Source organism: Molossus molossus, unplaced genomic scaffold, assembly GCF_014108415.1.
Source record: "Molossus molossus isolate mMolMol1 unplaced genomic scaffold, mMolMol1.p scaffold_m16_p_22, whole genome shotgun sequence".
NCBI lineage: Eukaryota > Metazoa > Chordata > Mammalia > Chiroptera > Molossidae > Molossus > Molossus molossus.
The window spans coordinates 34,231,724-34,249,549 of record NW_023425358.1 but is presented as its reverse complement, the minus strand read 5'-3'; the positions used below and the strand labels follow the sequence as shown (position 1 = coordinate 34,249,549).

At 49.2% G+C, this 17,826-nt stretch overlaps 1 protein-coding gene across 2 annotated transcripts in view; it reads right to left on the bottom strand.

The window, feature by feature from the left end:
* Positions 1 to 736: 736 nt before the first annotated feature.
* The window catches only part of P2RX7 (purinergic receptor P2X 7), a 34,668-nt gene continuing 17,578 nt past the window's right edge, over positions 737 to 17,826 (bottom strand). For both annotated transcript variants that reach the window (XM_036277087.1, XM_036277088.1), the window contains exons 6-13: positions 15,530 to 15,610; positions 14,599 to 14,728; positions 11,791 to 11,927; positions 6,966 to 7,056; positions 5,025 to 5,090; positions 4,790 to 4,939; positions 3,173 to 3,274; positions 737 to 1,312 (exon numbers count right to left, since the gene is read on the bottom strand). In XM_036277087.1, coding sequence (XP_036132980.1) covers positions 815 to 1,312; positions 3,173 to 3,274; positions 4,790 to 4,939; positions 5,025 to 5,090; positions 6,966 to 7,056; positions 11,791 to 11,927; positions 14,599 to 14,728; positions 15,530 to 15,610 — 1,255 coding nt within the window. In that variant the 3' untranslated portion in view covers positions 737 to 814. The remainder of the gene's footprint in view (positions 1,313 to 3,172; positions 3,275 to 4,789; positions 4,940 to 5,024; positions 5,091 to 6,965; positions 7,057 to 11,790; positions 11,928 to 14,598; positions 14,729 to 15,529; positions 15,611 to 17,826) is intronic.

The following is a 17,826-nucleotide window of genomic DNA, read 5'->3' as shown; positions in this document are numbered from 1 at the left end:
TGTCGCATGCAGTTGCAGACATGTATTAGCAGGCTCTGGAAACATCTGAAGATTTCTCTCCCATGTCTAGTGACTGAGCTTGTATGACTTGAAAGCTGGGAATGGTCAGGCATCTCTCCTCCACATGGCTGCTTGGGCTTCCTCACAGCATGGCCCTCTCAGGCTAGTCAAGCTTTTACCTGGAGGCTGGCTTCCTTCACAGCAAGAGTGTGGAGGGACAGGGAGTGGAAGTTGCCAGTATCTTAAGTCCAAGACCCTGAAGCTGGCACAGCCTCACTTCCACTATTGGATAAGCAATCAGAGCTGCCCAGACGCAAGGGGAGGAGACACAACCCTCAGGTCCTGAGGGACACGGGCCAAAGAATTTGTGGCCACGTTGAATCCTCCACGTTCTCCAACCAGGACCCAAGACCCAAAGGGTTTGTTCAGAGTTGGACGTTATCCTCGTCTGACCTCATAATGAGCTGCTTTGTGTTCATGTAACTGCATTAACAAGAAAGTTTGGGTACACCGTCTCAATTTTTCCTCCCAATAGCTCTGAGATAGTAGGTTGGATAAAGTAAGGCGACTGAGGTACAGAGGTTAAAGGCCTAAGTTCACACCACTTCACAGGGACAGAATCGAGACAGACATCTGAATCTGTGACTCGGTCCACGCTGAGGGATCCTGGCGGAGGGATTCTGGCTTGTTCGCGTGTGTCCAGGCCTCTCTGCTCGTCACATACAGAGCTAATCTGGCCACACATCTTCGCAGCCGAAAGCAGTCCAAGGTGCAGGCAGAGGTAATGTTACTATGACTGTTCAGCGTGGTCCCATCAGTAAGGACTCTTGAAGCCACTGTACTGGCCTTCGCTCTTGGGAAACTCCTTCCGGATCCTCCAGCGGCAGCAGCTGGGCAGGATGGCGAAGTCGGCCAGGTCCTGGGAGCCAAAGCGCCAGGCCGCGTAGCACCTGTAGGCACAGTGGCGCAGCTGGCTGTTGGCGGAGCCCGCATCCAGCACCAGCAAGGGCTCCTGGTAGAGCAGGAGGAACCGCAGGACGTGTCTGGACAGCACGAGCTGCCTGAATGGCTCTGAAGTAGTGATGCAGGCCCCCGGCTTCCTCCGACAGCAGAGCTCCTCCAGGCACCCGCAGCCCTCGGGGAGCTGGGACGGGACGCAGTTCCCGCACTGGCACCAGCTCGGACGGCCGCCCGAAGGAGGCGTCACCGCCTCGCTGAGCAGCTGGATCTGCTCCGGTTGTCCCGGAACGCGGGCTGGGTCTTGGAGGGCCAGGGGCAGCCGGGACAGGTCTCTGCGGTCCAGCGGGGGTCTCTGAAAAAGCGAAGTTTCCAAACCCGTCAGCAATGGCAACCCTTAGAGTTCTAGGTTCTTTTCTTTTATTACTAAGTTCTAAACTTACATTTACTGTTACATCACTACTAATAGCTACCGTGTGTTAAATGTATGTATCAGGGCGGTGACAGTCTTTTACAAGCATTGTGTCATTTAAGCTTTTTTTTTTATCCCCACCCGAGGACATTTTTCCATTTTTTGTTCAGATAGAGTGGGAGGGAGAGAGAGAGAGAGAAACATTGACATGAAAGAGACACATCGAGTGGCCGCCACCCACACGACCAACCAGGGCCGGGGACAAACTGCAACAGAGGTACGTGCCCTTAGCGGGAACCAAACCCGGGTCTCTCAGGACCGCAGGCTGACGCTCTGACTGCTGAGCCAAACCGGCCAGGGCCATTTAAGCTTTTGAAGCATCGCATGAGATATGTGTCCATACCTCCATTGTTTAGAAAGAGAAATTCAGAATATCCAGGCCTCGGTGCAGATGTCACCTTTTCAGAGACCTTGCTCGGACCACCCAGTCTGGGTAGTCCCCCTCTCCCACTTCATTCTCTTATCGCATCGTGAGATGCTACGTTCTTCGCATTACTGACTGCCATCCGAAAGGATCTTTTCATCTGATATGTTTACCTGATGATTCTTCTGCATGAGAGCAGGGACCCTGTCTGTTTTGTTTGTCATGTCCCCGATGCCGAGGGCAGTACCCAGCACAGCAGTCAGTCAATACTTGTTGACTTGGGCTCTGCTGGCAAATCCGTCTGCTGTGTTCTGAGAGGAGTTGCCATCATTTATAAATGTCTACTCTTTGTGACATATACCCTTATTCACCAGACAAAGAAAGTCTGAGTCAAGTACCTTAAACGGGAATCGTTCTTGTACATGAACGTTCCCAGGAGCATGGTTTTAGACTTTGAGCCTCCTGGTCTGCGAGACAGTCCATTTCTGTTGTTCTAAGCTCCTCAGTTTGCGGTAACTGATGATGGCAGCCGTTGGAAACTAATACGTTCGAGAAGATGCCCAACAACCAGAACTGCCCGGGACGGTGTGAGCTAGAACACCCGCTGAGAGGAGTGTTTGGTGGTAACTACTAAAGCTGGACACATGCCTGCCTGTGACTTGGTGGTTTCACTTTTACGTTTACCATGTGTTTATCATAGCAGCACTGCCATAATCACTGAAAAGAAGCTATTCAAATGTCCATCAGCCACGGAAGGAGAAACTGGATGTTCATAAGACAGAACTTATACAACAATGAGAATGAACTGTTGCCATATGCAACGTCATGGATGACTGTCACAAAGATGATGTCGAGTCAAAGAAGCCAGACACTCAACAGAGTATAAACTGAATAAACTTGAAACAAAACATTTTTTTTAAATTCTATAAGAGGTAAAACTAACCTTTGTATAGAAGATGACTTTTAAGGAAAGGTAGTGATTGGATAGAGACATCAAAGGGATTTCTGCTAGTGATACTTTTTTTAACTGCGTGCTGGTTACCCGTGTTTACTTTGTTAAAATGCATCAAGTATGATTTGTACAAATTTCTAGATGTTTATATTTAATAGTAATTAAAAAAATTTTTTTCTTTATTGATTTTAGAGAGAGAGGAAGGGAGAGGGAGAGAGAGATAGAAACATCGATGAGAGAGAACATTGATTGGCTGCCTCCTGCATGACCCCCACTGGGAATTTGACCCCCAATCTGGGCATGTGCCCTGACTGGAATCAAACCAGCAACTTCCTGGTGCATGGGTCGATGCTCAACCACTAAGCCACACCAGTTGGACGTAAGTTTTCTTTAAAAAAAAAAAAAAAGACTAAATGTTTTAACTTACTGGGACTTCTTTGCCTTTGACATCTTGTAGACTTCTCCCAAGTAGCTGCTCATCCACCATCCTTATGTGAAATTCATCCACAAAGGACACATATTTTAAGGTCTAGGGAAAGAAATAATTTACTTATTTTTTTGTATAGAATTATTAAGAATTGCATACCTGAACATATCTAAAGGCAAATATTATTCCCATTTACCAAATGGAAAACTTGTTTAAGTTCATCAAAAAGCCTTGCTAACCAAGAATGAATGACTCCTGAGTCTAAAGGTAAATCAGAAGTAGAACTCCATGCACCTTAATTTGTGGATTCAGAATATCCACAAGTTACTGCCTGATGTTTATGGGCTCCCAAGCGCTATGTAACCTTTCTGTGTTGTGTTCCCTCAATTTTTTTTTTTTTATCCTCACCCAAGGACATTTTTGCATTTATCTTCAGATAGAGCAGGAGGGAGAGAGGGAGTAAGAGAGAGAGAGAAACATCAACGTGAGAGAGACACATCGAGTGATCGCCACCCATACGACCCCAACCAGGGCCGGGGACAAACTGCAACCGAGGTACGTGCCCTTAGCGGGAATGGAACCCGGGTATCTCCGGTCCGCAGGCCGATGCTCTAACCGCTTAGCCAAACTGGCCAGGGCTGTGTTCCCTCGATTTAAATTATTCTAGATTATCTCCAGAAAATTATACTATTGCTACTTAAATTATTTATATTTTCATTAAATTTTATCCCATCTTGGGCCATGAAATAGTGATCATTTTTAGTCGCAAAGATGAACTTTTATTTCAGATTGCATACACGTGGGCAATGGACAGTGACTTGTATATTCAGTGACTGGAAAAGGACTGTCATGTCCTCAGATGAGGGGAAGACAGAAACCCTCCTTGTTGTTTTAAGTACCAGAGATTTCTCGTTGATTGGGGGAAATCAGGGAGTCAGGTATAGAGGACCAAAGTCGTAAAGTCCAAATTAAACAATCAAAACAATACGGATGAACTAAAGTCCCCTTTGACTAGTCCCTCGCCCCAGGCCTCTTTCCAGAACAAATCGTTATCATTTTTTGTGTGTCCAGTGCCTTTTAGTGTATATGTGTGTATATAATACACACAGAATTATATAGAATATATTCAAAATATATGTATGTGTGTTTATATATGTACATGTGTAAAATACATAGAATTAGTTTATGTGTGTAGTTCTTCTTTAACCTATATCATACCATATATATTGTTATGTAGGTTGCTTTTTTCCTCTCAACAACGTCTTAGATTTTGCCAGTACCTGTAGCTCAGTGGTTATGAGCACGGTTCCGAACCAGCCTGCCTAAGGAGGGATTTCAGCCCTGCGGCTCACTAGCTGTGTGAATGATGCAACCCTCCTGGGCCTCGGTGTCCTCATCTCCAGAAAGGGATAACAGCATCACCTCTCCGTAGGTTGTCGCGAAGACTCAGTGAGTTAATACGCAAAGGGCCCTTCGACGTGCGGTGTGAACGCTCGCTATTATTTCCGTCTACCTCATTCCTCTAACCTGGTGCCCGGGTCCCCGCCGTGCACGGCTCCTCGCGCAGCGCACCGGTGGACACCGCGTGTGCACACCGGCGGGCGCCCCGGGCCTTACCGGCTTCGGCTCCACGACCGACTCGCACTTTTTCCGGTAGTAGAACTCGTTCACCGAGCAGCCCGCGCAGCACTTGCAGTAGCGGTAGACGTGGGACCGGCAGCACGAGCTCGAGTACGTGCTGATGAGAAAGTCGATGAACACGGTGGCCTGGGAAGAACCCAGACGAGCGCACGTCAGCGAGACCTCTTTTGGCCCAGAGCGCCCCGTGACCGCGGGCAGGAGCAGGCCTTACCAAGCCGAAGTAGGAGAGGGTCGAGCCGATGTACACGATCAGCGGGATAATGTCGAATTTTCCGCCCTGGAAACAGCGAGCGGGCAAGGTCAGCGGGCCGAAGCGCAGAGGCCCACTGCCCTGCCCTGCCCCGCCCCTGTTCGCCCAGCAGAGGGGTGTCTGCTGCCCTGACTTTGATGGATGCACCCAACGAGTGCGTTCACGGCAACAGAGACTGGAGACCGTAGGAACCGCCTTCGCCCTGCTTCTGCCCCCCAAGCTGTGCTCGGAAACAGGACTGTTTTAAACAAAGAAGCGCCGGAACCCCCAAAGGAGAACCACGGGAGGCTGTTTCTCATCCAAGGTGGGGGTTTCAGACAGGCGGTCCCCGAAAGTGGCTTGAGATGACTTTAGCAGCAAAGGGAAGGGATGTCCCCACAAACTCATCCCTTAGGTGTCCTTGTGGTTTTTATTTTCAGTGGTCTTTCTACCCTCGCAACTGTATCTCACTGATTCCTGAGCTGCCGGGCAGCACGTTGCATACACGAGACGCTGTCGGGCAGCGTTGTGGGCATCTGGTGATTGTTTTGCATGCCCAGCATCCCCTCCTTCCTTCTCCTGGAGACAGCACCCCTGTTTTCCTTTGGAGAACTGTCTCTGTCCACACTCGGCGTGCAGGAGAGACGATTCCATGACGTGCTTGCTGTCTGCCCTGTGAGCTGGACCCTGGCTAAAGCAGAGACTGCTTGCCACAGACCCCCTTAGAGACGGAGCACGATCAGTGTTCATTCTGACTGAAATCAGCAGCCCTCCTGCCTCCTGCTACTACTGCTTCCTGGAACAGGCTGCCCTCCTGCCCTCCTCATCAAGCGTGCAAAGTAACTTTCTGTACCTGTGACCATCCCCTTTTTGCCCTATATAATTCCTGGGGCTCATTTCATCCTGCAGCTGCCAAAGAGGCGCCTTGGATGTACGTTTCCCCGATAAGCTCTATTATCAGGCTGGAGCGGCCTGCCTCCTCCTTGAGTCTTTCCCTGACCTCCACTTGCAGAGGGAGGTTTCAGTGCCAGGGCCTTTCCCTGGGTCTGTGTGTACTAACACTCGGTCCACGTAGCTCTGGGGAAAGGTGCCGGTTCAGAGCGGATCCAAGACCAGTACTGAGAGTATGGCCTGACCCTGGTTACAGTGATCAGTTGAGGTTGCTGAACTGGTAAGTTATAAGGAGCTGCCACACAAAGGTGGACAGCAGAGGGCGATGCCAAAACAGGGCACAGACGGAAGAGACGGAGAGAGGCAGATTCTTGGTGACGTTCGAGCATCTGGATCCAGCCATGCTCGAAGCCTGAAACGGCCCCTGGATCTTTCGGTTACGTGAACTAAAACAAAACATTTTTAAAGAAGACTTTTTTCCCTAAGCCAATTTGAGTTAGATTCTGTTCACTTACTAACTACTGTATTTTTCGGGGAGATTTCTTTCTTTCTCTTTTTATTAAGCATCAGAAAAAAACTTTTTAAATATATGTTTTTATAGATTTTTTTAGAGACAGAGGAAGGGAGAGAGAAACATTGATGCGAGAAACACAGATCAGCTGCCTCCTGCACGCCCCCTACTGGGGATTGAGACCACAACCCAGGTATGTGCCCTGACCCAGAATTGAACCAGGACCTCACAGTCCATGGGGTGATGCTCAATCCACTGAGCCACACTGGCCGGGCAGCATCAGAAAACTTTTAAAGTTGAATATTACATATTTTTTCTCCCTATCTCCCTCTTGTACTCATCAGATGACTGTTCGTGGACAGGACCCCAAGGACATTTCTTCCCCTCTCTTATCCCACCTGTAAGATGCCCAGGGCCAGCTGATGACTGTCACCAAAGCATTCACCCCTGGGGGCGCTACAGTGAACATTGGGACATGGTCATAGGAGTGCAGGTTCCAGTGGCTGGGAGCAGAGACTTACGGTGCCAAAAACCAGGATGTCAAAACGGATCCCAAAGACTTTTATCAAAGTCCGTTTCTCAACATTGTTTTCCTTATAGTACTTGGCGTATCTGTAGGAGGGAAAGGATCCATGTTTACAAAGATCTATCTGACAGTGCTAGTATTTTATGAAAAGAAAAAAATCAAAACAACAGCTGATCCAGTCTTCCCTTTTCATCTTCTGTGGTCGGCAGGGGACATAACCCAGACCCACGAATCACTCTGTCTCTGGCCACCCAAACCAAAGCGCCACTCCCCACGTCACCTCCTCCACTCCCACCATCACAGAGTGGTGAAAAGTCCGCTTTTTGTTTAAGATGCAAAGGAACAACTTTTAACCAACAACACAGGATTAGCGAAAAGCAGAGAGATTTAAAACACACACACACACACACGAGAAACCTTCAAGCAATCTGTTCTTTTTTAAGAGGGAAAAATAGGTTTTCTAGAATAAAGTGTTGGGGGTGCATCTTAGATACTAATCACTGGACTGGGGACAAGTACCTCAATAATCTGTTCCAACTCTGCTTTCTTATATTCTCTACGTGTCTGGTTGGCAGCCATCATCACAGGGCCAAACCACAAGTAAAGTTACTCACATGTCCCCTGAAGTCCAGCTCTGGCGAGTGCATGTCAATCATGTTACAAACTCTCCATCCAATCCCAACCATCTCCATCCATGTCCCCAGCCATCTTTTTGACCTCATTCGGACAATATTTTCACTGCCTGAAATCACCCAGGGCCAAGTAGCAAACAACCAGCGACCACCCCTCTAGCCCAGAGCCCACCTACATTACTCAGATCAGTCAGTTCTAAACTGTTCCCCCTGCCCTGCCCTGCCCTGCCCTGCCTTGCCCTGCCTTTCCCAGGGCAAACACAAGAAAGGCTCCGGGCCATGCTCTCCCCTTGCTCCTACCTCCTGGCCAAGCCTAGTGCTCCCCCTGGTGGCCGTGTGTGGCATAGCATGCATCCTTTTCGGAAATGGAATAAGTCTTTCAATGACATCCACCTCACTGTGTCATCACTCAGTCATCTTGTAAATTAAGACCCACGTGCAAATCACAATCACCTCAAATATGCATCTCTCACAGTGCTATAGTCAGGAAAAGTGGTGCGTTGTATTTTTCATGAACAATTAGGTAGGCTTAAACCATAGACCTCAAGAAACTTTTAAATCTGCCCCTCCCTTGGTCCACCTTTCAGTGGCTGTTTTTAGGTAGCAGTATTTATTTTCTTTCTGAGTTATTAATTCACAATCTATTTACAGGTGTGGGGATAAAAGAAAACTTAGAAGACAGGTGCTCTGCTGGAACACAGTATAGAACATCTGAAACTTTTTTTTTTAACTCTCAAAACCCGACGTTGAGATTGGTTAGATATTTTCAGGCGATTTAATGTGTTTCCGGCCAGAGGGGTTTCAACATCTTTGCATCTGATTGTTCTCATTCTATAATGGTTCTTTCTTCTGCTGCTCTGTTGAGTGACTGTGGTTTTTTTGTTTTTTGTTTTTTTGGCTTGCTTCTAAAAAATTTTTTTTCTTTATTGACTTTAGAGAGGAAAGGAGAAGGAGAGAGAGAGAGAGAGAGAGAGAGAGAAACATGGTTGAGAGAGAACATCGATTGGCAGCCTCCTGCATGCCCCCCACTGGGGATGGGGCCCACAACCTGGGCATGTGCCCTGACCGGAAATCGAACCAGCGACCTCTTGGTGCAGGGTCGACGCTCAATCACTGAGCCTCAGCGGCCAGGCGAGTGACTAGGTTTTAACTCACAGAGCAGGCATGCATTCCCAGTCCATGCCCGCGGTTGCACCCTCTATGCAAGTTGGTTTGACTGGGAAGGTTGACATTGTACAGTATAAATACTGGAATTTCTGCTTTCAAGGTCTTGATAGAATGATTCCCAAACTGAGGGCAAGAATCACTTGGGAGCCCTGGCTGGTGTGGTTCAGTGATTAGAGCATTGGCCCTCACACCAAAGATCACAGGTTTGATTCCTGGTCAAGGGCATGTACCTGGGTTGCAGGTTAAATCCCTGGCGCTGGTCAGGGCGTGTGGAGGAGGCAACCAACCGATGTATCTCTTTTGCGTTGATGTTTCTGTCTCTCTCCTCCCTCTCTTACTCCCACTCTCTCAAAATCAATGGAAAAAATATCTTCGGGTGAGGATTAACAACAACAAAAAAGAATCACTTGGGAAGTGTGTTCAAAGGCAGATTCCTGGGCCTCATGCCCGAAGGGTGGTTTCAGAAGGTCTCAGATGTTTCTAGGAATCTCTCTTTCTTGGAGAGGTACCAGGTGGTTCTGGTGCAGGTGCTCAGTGGGCCACACTGAGAAATAGTAGGCCCTACACAAGGATGTTTTTTGCATACTTTAATGGGTTGAACAGTCTCCCCTCAAAAGATATATCCAAGCACCTAACCCCTGCACCTATGAATGTGACTTAATTGGAAATAGAGCTGCAGATGAAATTAAGAATCTCAAGACGAGATCGGCCTGGATTCAGGGCGGCCCTAAATCCAGTGACTGGGGTCCCTACAAGAGAAAGGCGAGGGCGACCTGAAACAGAAACACAGAGGAGAAGGCCGCGGGAAGACAGAGGCAGAGACCAGGGAAGCAGCCATAAGCGGAGGACTGCCTGGAGCCACCGGAAGCTGGAAGGGGCAAGGAAGGACCCTCCCTGGAGACTCCGGAGTATGTCCCTGCTGACACCTTGATTTTGGGCTTCTGGCCTCCAGAGCGACAAGAAGATACATTTCTGTTGTGTAAGCCGCCACGCCGGTGGTGATTTGTTAGGCAGGCACAGGAAACGAAACCACGCCCCCTGAAGCAGGGGAGTGCGACAGGCCCGCGTGGGTCCGCCCCATCTGCACACCTCTGGGTGTCCTGAGTCACATGTCCGCCCACTGAGGACTTTTGCCATGAACATCTTTTAGTAAAAGACAAACATTCTGTAATGTGATTGACTTCTTCAAATTCCTATGTTTTAGAAAATTATCTTTATTTATTTATTTTATCCACACCTGAGGACGTTTTTCCATTTTTTGTTCAGAGAGAGTGGGAGGGGGAGACAATAAGAGAGAGAGAGAGAGAGAGAGAAACATCGATGTGAAAGGGACACATCGAGTGGCTGCCACCCTCACAACCCAACCAGGGCCGGGGACAAACTGCAACCAAGGTACGTGCCCTTAGCGGGAACCGAACCCGGGTCTCTCCGGACCACAGGCCAATGCTCCAACTGCTGAGCCAAACTGGCCAGGGCAGAAAGTTATCTTTTTTTTTTTAACTACCTCAGATAACCTGTAATTGCCTTCTGTTTTGTGTGGCTGTTTGAAAATAACTTATCCCTCACCCATCAGATCCGGACAATTTATTTCTGGCTCGAGATTTCTCCTGGTGCTCATTCCAGACAACACATGCTCTACTGCTTTGTTCTAAAGGAACGTTGACGTCATCACAACCTCAGTTCTTCAGGAAGCTCAGATCCCTCCAGGAGCTGATGTTCAGAGACGTGATGTTCGCTAACACCTGGTCACTGCCCTGCAGGCTTCTGCTGTTGCTAAGAAAACAGCCCGCGGGGGCAGTCGGGCGACCACTGATCCCACCCTCTCTTCTTGCCGCTGGCCATCAGCCTATTCAGTAGAGCAGCAGGGGGTGATCAAAGCGCCACCTAAACCTGGAGCTAGTTCCGGAGCCCTGGATGAAACCCCGCTGTCCCAGAGGAGACAAAGCCTCTTGTATTTTGATCTCACCCAGTCTTTAGTCAAGGGTTTCAAGCTCAGATGCCTACAGAGGCCCAGCAGATAAGAGAAATGAGTCACGCAGGCAGGTGTAAGGCAGTAAGGAGTGGTGGGGACAGGGGCAAACCCCAAAGCACGCCCTTTCTAAAGGGGACCCCTCAGAGTTCTCGCTGAGCGCTGCTGTGTGGGCTGTGAACCCAGCGTTATCAAATGGTTTCATTTCTTTTGTCCAAGTAGTTTAATTTTTTTTTTCAAGAAAAGCAGGAAGTCTAGATTTTTATGTAGAATGTCTCAACTTTCAAAACATTATGTAGGCCAAAATAAAAAAATAAATAAACACAAACACAGGCTGCTTGCCAGTGTTTGATGTTGCTTTAACGTCTGAGCAGAAAGTATTTTGGGGTGCTAGGTGACAACAGTCTAGACCAGCACTTCTCAGACTGTAATGTGCTCATAAATCTGGGAATCTCGTTAAAAATGCAGATTTTGGTTCAGTAAATCAAGAGTGGGGCCCGAGAATTCTGCCGTATAACGAGCTCCCCGGTGAAGCCCATGCTGCTGGCTCCAGGACCCCACTGAGCAAGGAGGTTCTAGATCAGTTCCCAGGCGTGGGTGTGTGTCAGGATCACTTGTGGGCTTGTGAAGACCATCCCGGCGTGTCTGACTCGGTAGGTCCGGGGTAGAGCCTGTGGAATTGCGTTTCTACCTGTTCCCGTGCGATGCTGATGCTGAAAACCCCACTTTGAGAACCACTGGTCTAGACCATCGGTGCTAAAGATATTCAGAGACGGTAACATTTTTTGCAAGTCGATGCCCCTCACATAGGCTTCTGTCTGTGGACTTTTTCTTCTTCTCAACAAAGGAAGCACAGCCCTCAGGAAAGCCCAGGATGCCTGCAGGGACCCTACCCTGAGCTTGCAGAGGCCTCCCCTGGTCACATCTCCGGCCACCCTTACTGAGGGTGCTACCAAACCCAGCCCTACTGAGTCCTGAGGATGCTGCGATTCAATCGGGCCGGGCAGGGCCCTGGGGTCCAGGGCGGCCAGTCTGACCTCAAGCGCCGTTACCTGAAGTTGTAGCCGGGGTACAAGGACTCATTGGTTGTCTTGTCGTCAAGGCGACGGAAGCTGTATTTTGGACGGCAGCGATGGAACCAGCGGTCCAGGTTGCAGTCCCAGTAGATCTCGATGCCCATGATCCCTCCCTGAGGAAGACAGAAGAGGCGATGACTCTAAGCCCCGCTGCACACGGATGCAGCCGCCAGCACCCCCTGTGTGGTGATGGTCACCAAAGGAGAGCTTTCCTCTTCGGAGGAAAAAATGCTGCTTATCAGAGCCACAAGCGAGCCCTGTCTCCCCCGCATAATTAATACCCAGGCAGCTGGCAACAGCTCCTCACGCCTCCTTCCGTCTGGGACACACCACTGTTAGATTCACTTTTCTAAACTAGAACCTCCAAGAACCACGCCCATCATCAAACACCTGTCAGGGCTCCCCTATTCATGATTAGGTTGAGCCCTGGCTGGTTTGGTTCAGTGGTTAGACATCCACCCGTGGGTTCGATTCCGGTCAAGGGCACGCACCTTGGCTGTGGTTTGTCCTTGGCCCTAGTCGGAGTCGTTCAAGAGGCAACCAGTGGATATGTCCCTCTCACGTCGATGTTTCTCTCTCTTCCCCCCTCCCACTCTATCTGAAGATAAATAGAAAAATATCCTCGAGTGAAGATTAAAAAATAAAAAGATTACATTGAGCCCAGCTGGTGTAGCTCAGTGGTTGAGCATCCATTCACCCATGCACCAAGGGGTCACCAGTTCGATTCCCAGTCAGGGCACGTGCCCAGGTTGTGGGCCGATCCCCAGTGCGGGGCATGCAGGAGGTGGCCAATTGATGTTCTCTTTCATCTATTGTTTCTATCTCTCTCTCCCTCTCCCTTCCTCTCTCTAACATCAATAAAAAAAAAAAGATGAAGTTGAAACTTGTTAGGCTGAAACTCAGGGTGCTCTATCACGTGTTTTCTGCTTCCTCGATATTCTAGAGAAAGCTTATTCCAAACTGTCTGCACTTGTTCCTAAGCGCACTTTGCACTTGCATGTGTTTCTTCCAGACAGCTTTCCTGAGCTGTAGCTCGCAGGAGGTCACCCACTCAGCGTGCACGCTCGAGCAGGTGTTATATCCACCCAGAGGTGCAGCTGGCACCAGTTTACTGCTCTTCCATAGCCTCCAAAAGAAGCCCCAGAAACTCCAGTCACCCCTCTATCCCCTCTCCCACCCCTAAGCAACCATTTTCTGATTCTAGCGAGGTCTTTACTCTGAACTTTCTGAATGATATCAGCTAATATGTGGTCTTTGGTGTCTGGCTTCTTTTCCTTAGCATAATAAAAGTCCATCCACGTTGTAGCATGTGTGCTTTTTGTGGTGAAAGAATATTCCATTGAATGGGTATACTACATTTTGTTTATTCATTCATCCTTTCTTTCTTAATTTTTTTTTTTATCCTCACCCGAGGACTTTTTTGCATTTATCTTCAGGTAGAGCCGGGAGGGAGAGAGGGGGGAAGAGAGAGAGAGACATCAAGTGGCTGCCACCCACAGGACCCCAACCGGGGCCGGGGACAAACCGTAACCAGGGCAAGCGCTCTTAGCGGGAACCGAAACCCAGCTCTCTCTGGACCGCAGGCCGACGCGCTAACCACTGAGCCAAACCAGCCAGGGCTACTTTGAACTTTTGAATCTTGGCCCTTACCCTCTCTCCCAGGGAAATGTTTCTCCCACCCACTGCTCTGGCAAAATCCCCCTCATCTTCCAAGACGCAGCTCATATCCTTCAGCCAGCCAGCCTCCTCAGTTCAAGGGGACCTTTTTCTCCTCTAAACGCCTAAGAAATCTTGTGATCTCTTACCTGTACTTGTACTTCTTTCTTTCTACAAACATATTTTGAGCACTATCATATTCACGTAATCTTATTTCATTGAATCTTAAACACCACTGCTTGTAAGACGTAATTGTCTTATGTTCCTCTAAGAAGAAAATGCTGTCAATGTGAGACTCCATCCCCGGAAAGATCTTCCTGATTCCAGAATGATTACAATGTGAAAAAGGGTCTCTGACTCATGAAATACGGCATTTCAAGCCAGCACGCTAGAAGCTCGGGGTACAGAGATGTGGAGTCAGCAGCCTCTGACTTGGAGAAAGGAGAAATAGTACAGAATAGTCACAATTGTCATTTCTTGTCAGGCGCTTAGCCATGCATGCTACATATACTGACTGTCTAATGTTTTTGTCACTCATCATGCAAAGAGCCAAGAAATGCGGTGACTGTAGTTCTAGAGGGCGGGAAAGGCAAGCCAACGGATTTGCCCCTGGAGCCTTCGCTGGGTGCCTGGCCCTGCTGGTAACTTGAATTTGGCCCAGTAGAACTGACTATGGACTTCCGATCTCCACAGTGTGAAAAAACACTGTGTGTTGCCCTGGCCGGGTAGCTCAGTTGGTTAGAGCATTGTCCCAACACACCAGGGTCGCGGGTTTGATTCCCAGTCAGGGCACATACAAGACAAGCAATGAAACTGATACTCTCCACCCCCTTCCTCTCTCTCTTTAAAAAAAATATAAATAAATAAATGTGTTGTTTTAAGCACCAAATTTGTGGTAATTTGTCACAGCAGCCTCAGGAAACTACTGTGCCAAGTGTCTCACTCACAGGGTTGTCGTGGGAGCAGATGAGGTGATGCGGCGGAAGTCGGTGTATCGTGGACGGACCTCCTGGGTGCTCACCAAGGGAACCATATCAAGACCCGGTGGCTCAGCCTCTTGGGCGCTTGACGTCTCCCCTCCCCCGACACAAACCACCCCACACCTCCTGGGACAAAGCCATTACCAACCTGAATCGCCACTTCTGAAAAGTTATCTCCTGTTTCTCGGAAGATATCTCCCAGTCGGAAAATAGGACACTGGGGGTTGTGAGTCTTGTCAAAGGTGCAGGTGATGTTCAGATCGGGCAAGATGTTTCTCCTGCACACAACGAAAAGCAAACAAACATCTTTGTTGAAAACTGGAATCCGCCCGGCCGGTGTGGCTCAGAGGTTGAGTGACGACCCCTGCACCAAGAGGTCACCGGTTCGATTCCCGGTCAGAGCACATGCCCAGGTTGTGGGCTGATCCCCAGTGGGGGGCATGCAGGAGGCGGCCAATCGATGTTCTCTCTCATTGATGTTTCTATCTCTTTCTCTTCTTTCCTCTTTCTCTAAAATCAATAAAAAATTTTTTCTAAAAGAGTCTTTTAGAAAACTGAAACCCATCTCTTGCAGAGGAATGAGCCAGTGTGGTGACTGGGCTCTGTGAGGGCCCCCAGTGATCCCCGCCTCCTGATAGTCACACCCTGGGTAGGCCCCTCCCACTCGGTGGCAGGGTTGATTTGTGACCTTAGAATATGGCAGACATGACGGTGTGTCACTTCCAAGGTGAGGGTATAAAAGCCTTGCTCTCTGTCTCTCTTGGGTCATTTGCTCTGGGGGAAGCCAGCGCCTGTCCTGAGGACACTCAGGAGTCCTGGGGACAGGTCCGCGCGGTGAGAAACTGAGCCCTCCTGCCAGCAGCCACAGGCGTGAGCCGGAAGGGGGTTCTCAGCCCCACCGACAGCTCGCTGCGGCCTGCGAGGCCCCGAGCCAGAACCACCCCGCCCCGGCACCCCCCGACCCCTGGTCCTCAGAAACCGCGAGACAGTAAGTGTTTGCTGTCTTGAGCGTCTCACTTTTGGGGTGATTTGTTACACAGCAGTAGACAACAATACGGCCGGACGGTCTGGGCACTTACGTGGTGTAATTGTGGCCGGGAAAGTCGATGTTATTCTTGATGAGCACAGTGAAGTTTTCAGCACTGTTCAAGAGCGCAGGCCTGGGGGAGACATGCGAAATGGGGACCGGTGACCACAGGGACCAAGGGCGGCAGCCGGCCGGCGGGACCAGAGGCTTCGGCCTCTTGCTTGGGTCATTGTCATGAGTGCAGAAAAATGCAATGTGGTCAGCAAAACCGTCTGAAATCCTCCAGTAAGAACTTCTCCCTTCTTGTTGGGAGAAGAGACCCGTGGCAGGCCTCGCACTCTGATGTAATGGTGTGTTCAGGCATGTACAGCGATGCGCTGGGAACCAGCTCTCCAGGAAAAGCAAAAGCCCTCACATGTAGCACGACTGACTATTGTGGTATAAACACTACCACCGTGTCTGATTTCAGGCGACCAGCCGGTCATCAAGGAACTTGGAGTTGGGAAGGGATGAGCCTCGTTGGCTCAGAGGCGGTACAAGCCAGCTCCATCACACCCCACCTGGATCTGTCCCAATAGGCTTGGGTTTCCTGCAGGGCTGGAACAATAATTTTCTTATCTTGACCTTCCCAGCCTTCAGCACTGGGTCACACATGTGCTACCAGTCATTCTCCTTGAGGCTCTGTGTAGCATAAAATTCTGCACGAGTTAGAAGAGCCCAAATACTGGACTGCAGGAAGGTCTGTCCACCACCATCCATCTATTCATTCCACAGATAATTATTGTACTGGGCACGGGACTGGGCACTGGGGATGTAGTGATGAAAAAGACAGTTAAGGGTCTTGTCCTTATGCAGTTGACGATCTCTTAAAGATGGTGAGAACTGGCTGCAGATAAAAAGGTACAGCTGGCCCTGGCCGGTTTGGCTCAGTCGTTAGAGGGTTGGCCTGCGGTCCGGAGAGACCCGGGTTCAGTTCCCGCTGAGGGCATGTACCTCGGTTGCAGTTTGTCCCCGGCCCTGGTTGGTCATGCGGGTGGCAGTCCCTTTCACATCGATGTTTCCCTCTCTCTCTCTTCCTCTCTCTACCTCCCACTCTATCTGTACAAAAAATGGAAAAATGTCCTCAGGTGAGGATAAAAAAAAAAAAAATCTTATTTAGGACAAATGCCTGCTATGTGCCAGACCATCTGCCTTTAGAACATTCTAAATCCCATGTTTCTTAGGCAACACTCTAAGAATCAGAGGACTGTATGATCCTGAAACTTTAAGGATCAAAGCCCTTTCTATCTTGAATTACAGCTCTCTGCACACATATTCTGCTATTAGACTACAAGAGCCTTGGGACCTGCTCCACATCTGGGTCTCTTTGTATTTTACGTAAAATTTAGCACAGCCTCTGTGTATCGTTACACATGAAATAAATTTCTAACACCCACTACATGGTAATGGATGTGTTGAAGGAATGAATGATTACATGAATCATTTTAGTAATTCCTTCATATAACCTATGAGGAAACTGCTTGCCCAAGGTCATGTCACAATGCAGCGCAGACATCAGAACCTCGGAGAGGTGCAGTATTCATCTGACGAAGGAGTTGGTGGCAGAGCCAGGACCGAAAACCACAGACAACCAGGAGGCCCCTTGCCTTGAACCAGGGTCAGCTTGAGTGTAAGTTTATGTCCCTGAGCAATTTCTTCCTTGATAAAGAAACTTCCTTGACCTAGAAATGAACCTGGGTGGTGCCATTAACTGAGGGAGGGTCAGACAGGCTGACGCTGCCTCGTGCTTCCCACTGACCTTGGGAACCTTTGCCTGAACCTTCTAAGAAGTTAGTTTGGGGAAGTCTCTGCCGCCCAGATTCTGATGGCATGGCCCCGAGTCACATTTGTCTGCTGCTGTGCTATCCGGGGTAGTCCAACAACCCCTAGGCAAGGGCGACTGATTACAATTCAATTCAATTCAGTTCAGTTCAGTTCAGTTCAGTTCAATTCAATTCAGTAACTCAGTTGTAGTAGCTGCATTTCAAGGGCTGAATAGCCACGTGTAGCCAGTGGCTGCCATGTCGGACAGCACAGAAAGAGAATATTTCCATTGTTGTAGAAAATTCCATTGGACAGCCCTGGCTGGTTTGGCTCAGCCGTTAGAATGTCGGCCTCCGGTCTGGAGAGACCCAGGTTCGGTTCCCGCTAAGGGCATGTTGTGGTTTGTCCCCGGCCCTGGTTGGGTTGTGTGGGTGGCAACCACTCGATGTGTCCCTTTCACGTCGATGTTTCTCTCTCTGCCCCCCCCCCATCTGAACAAAATATCGAAAAATGTCCTCGGGTGAGGATAAAAAAAGAAAATTCCAT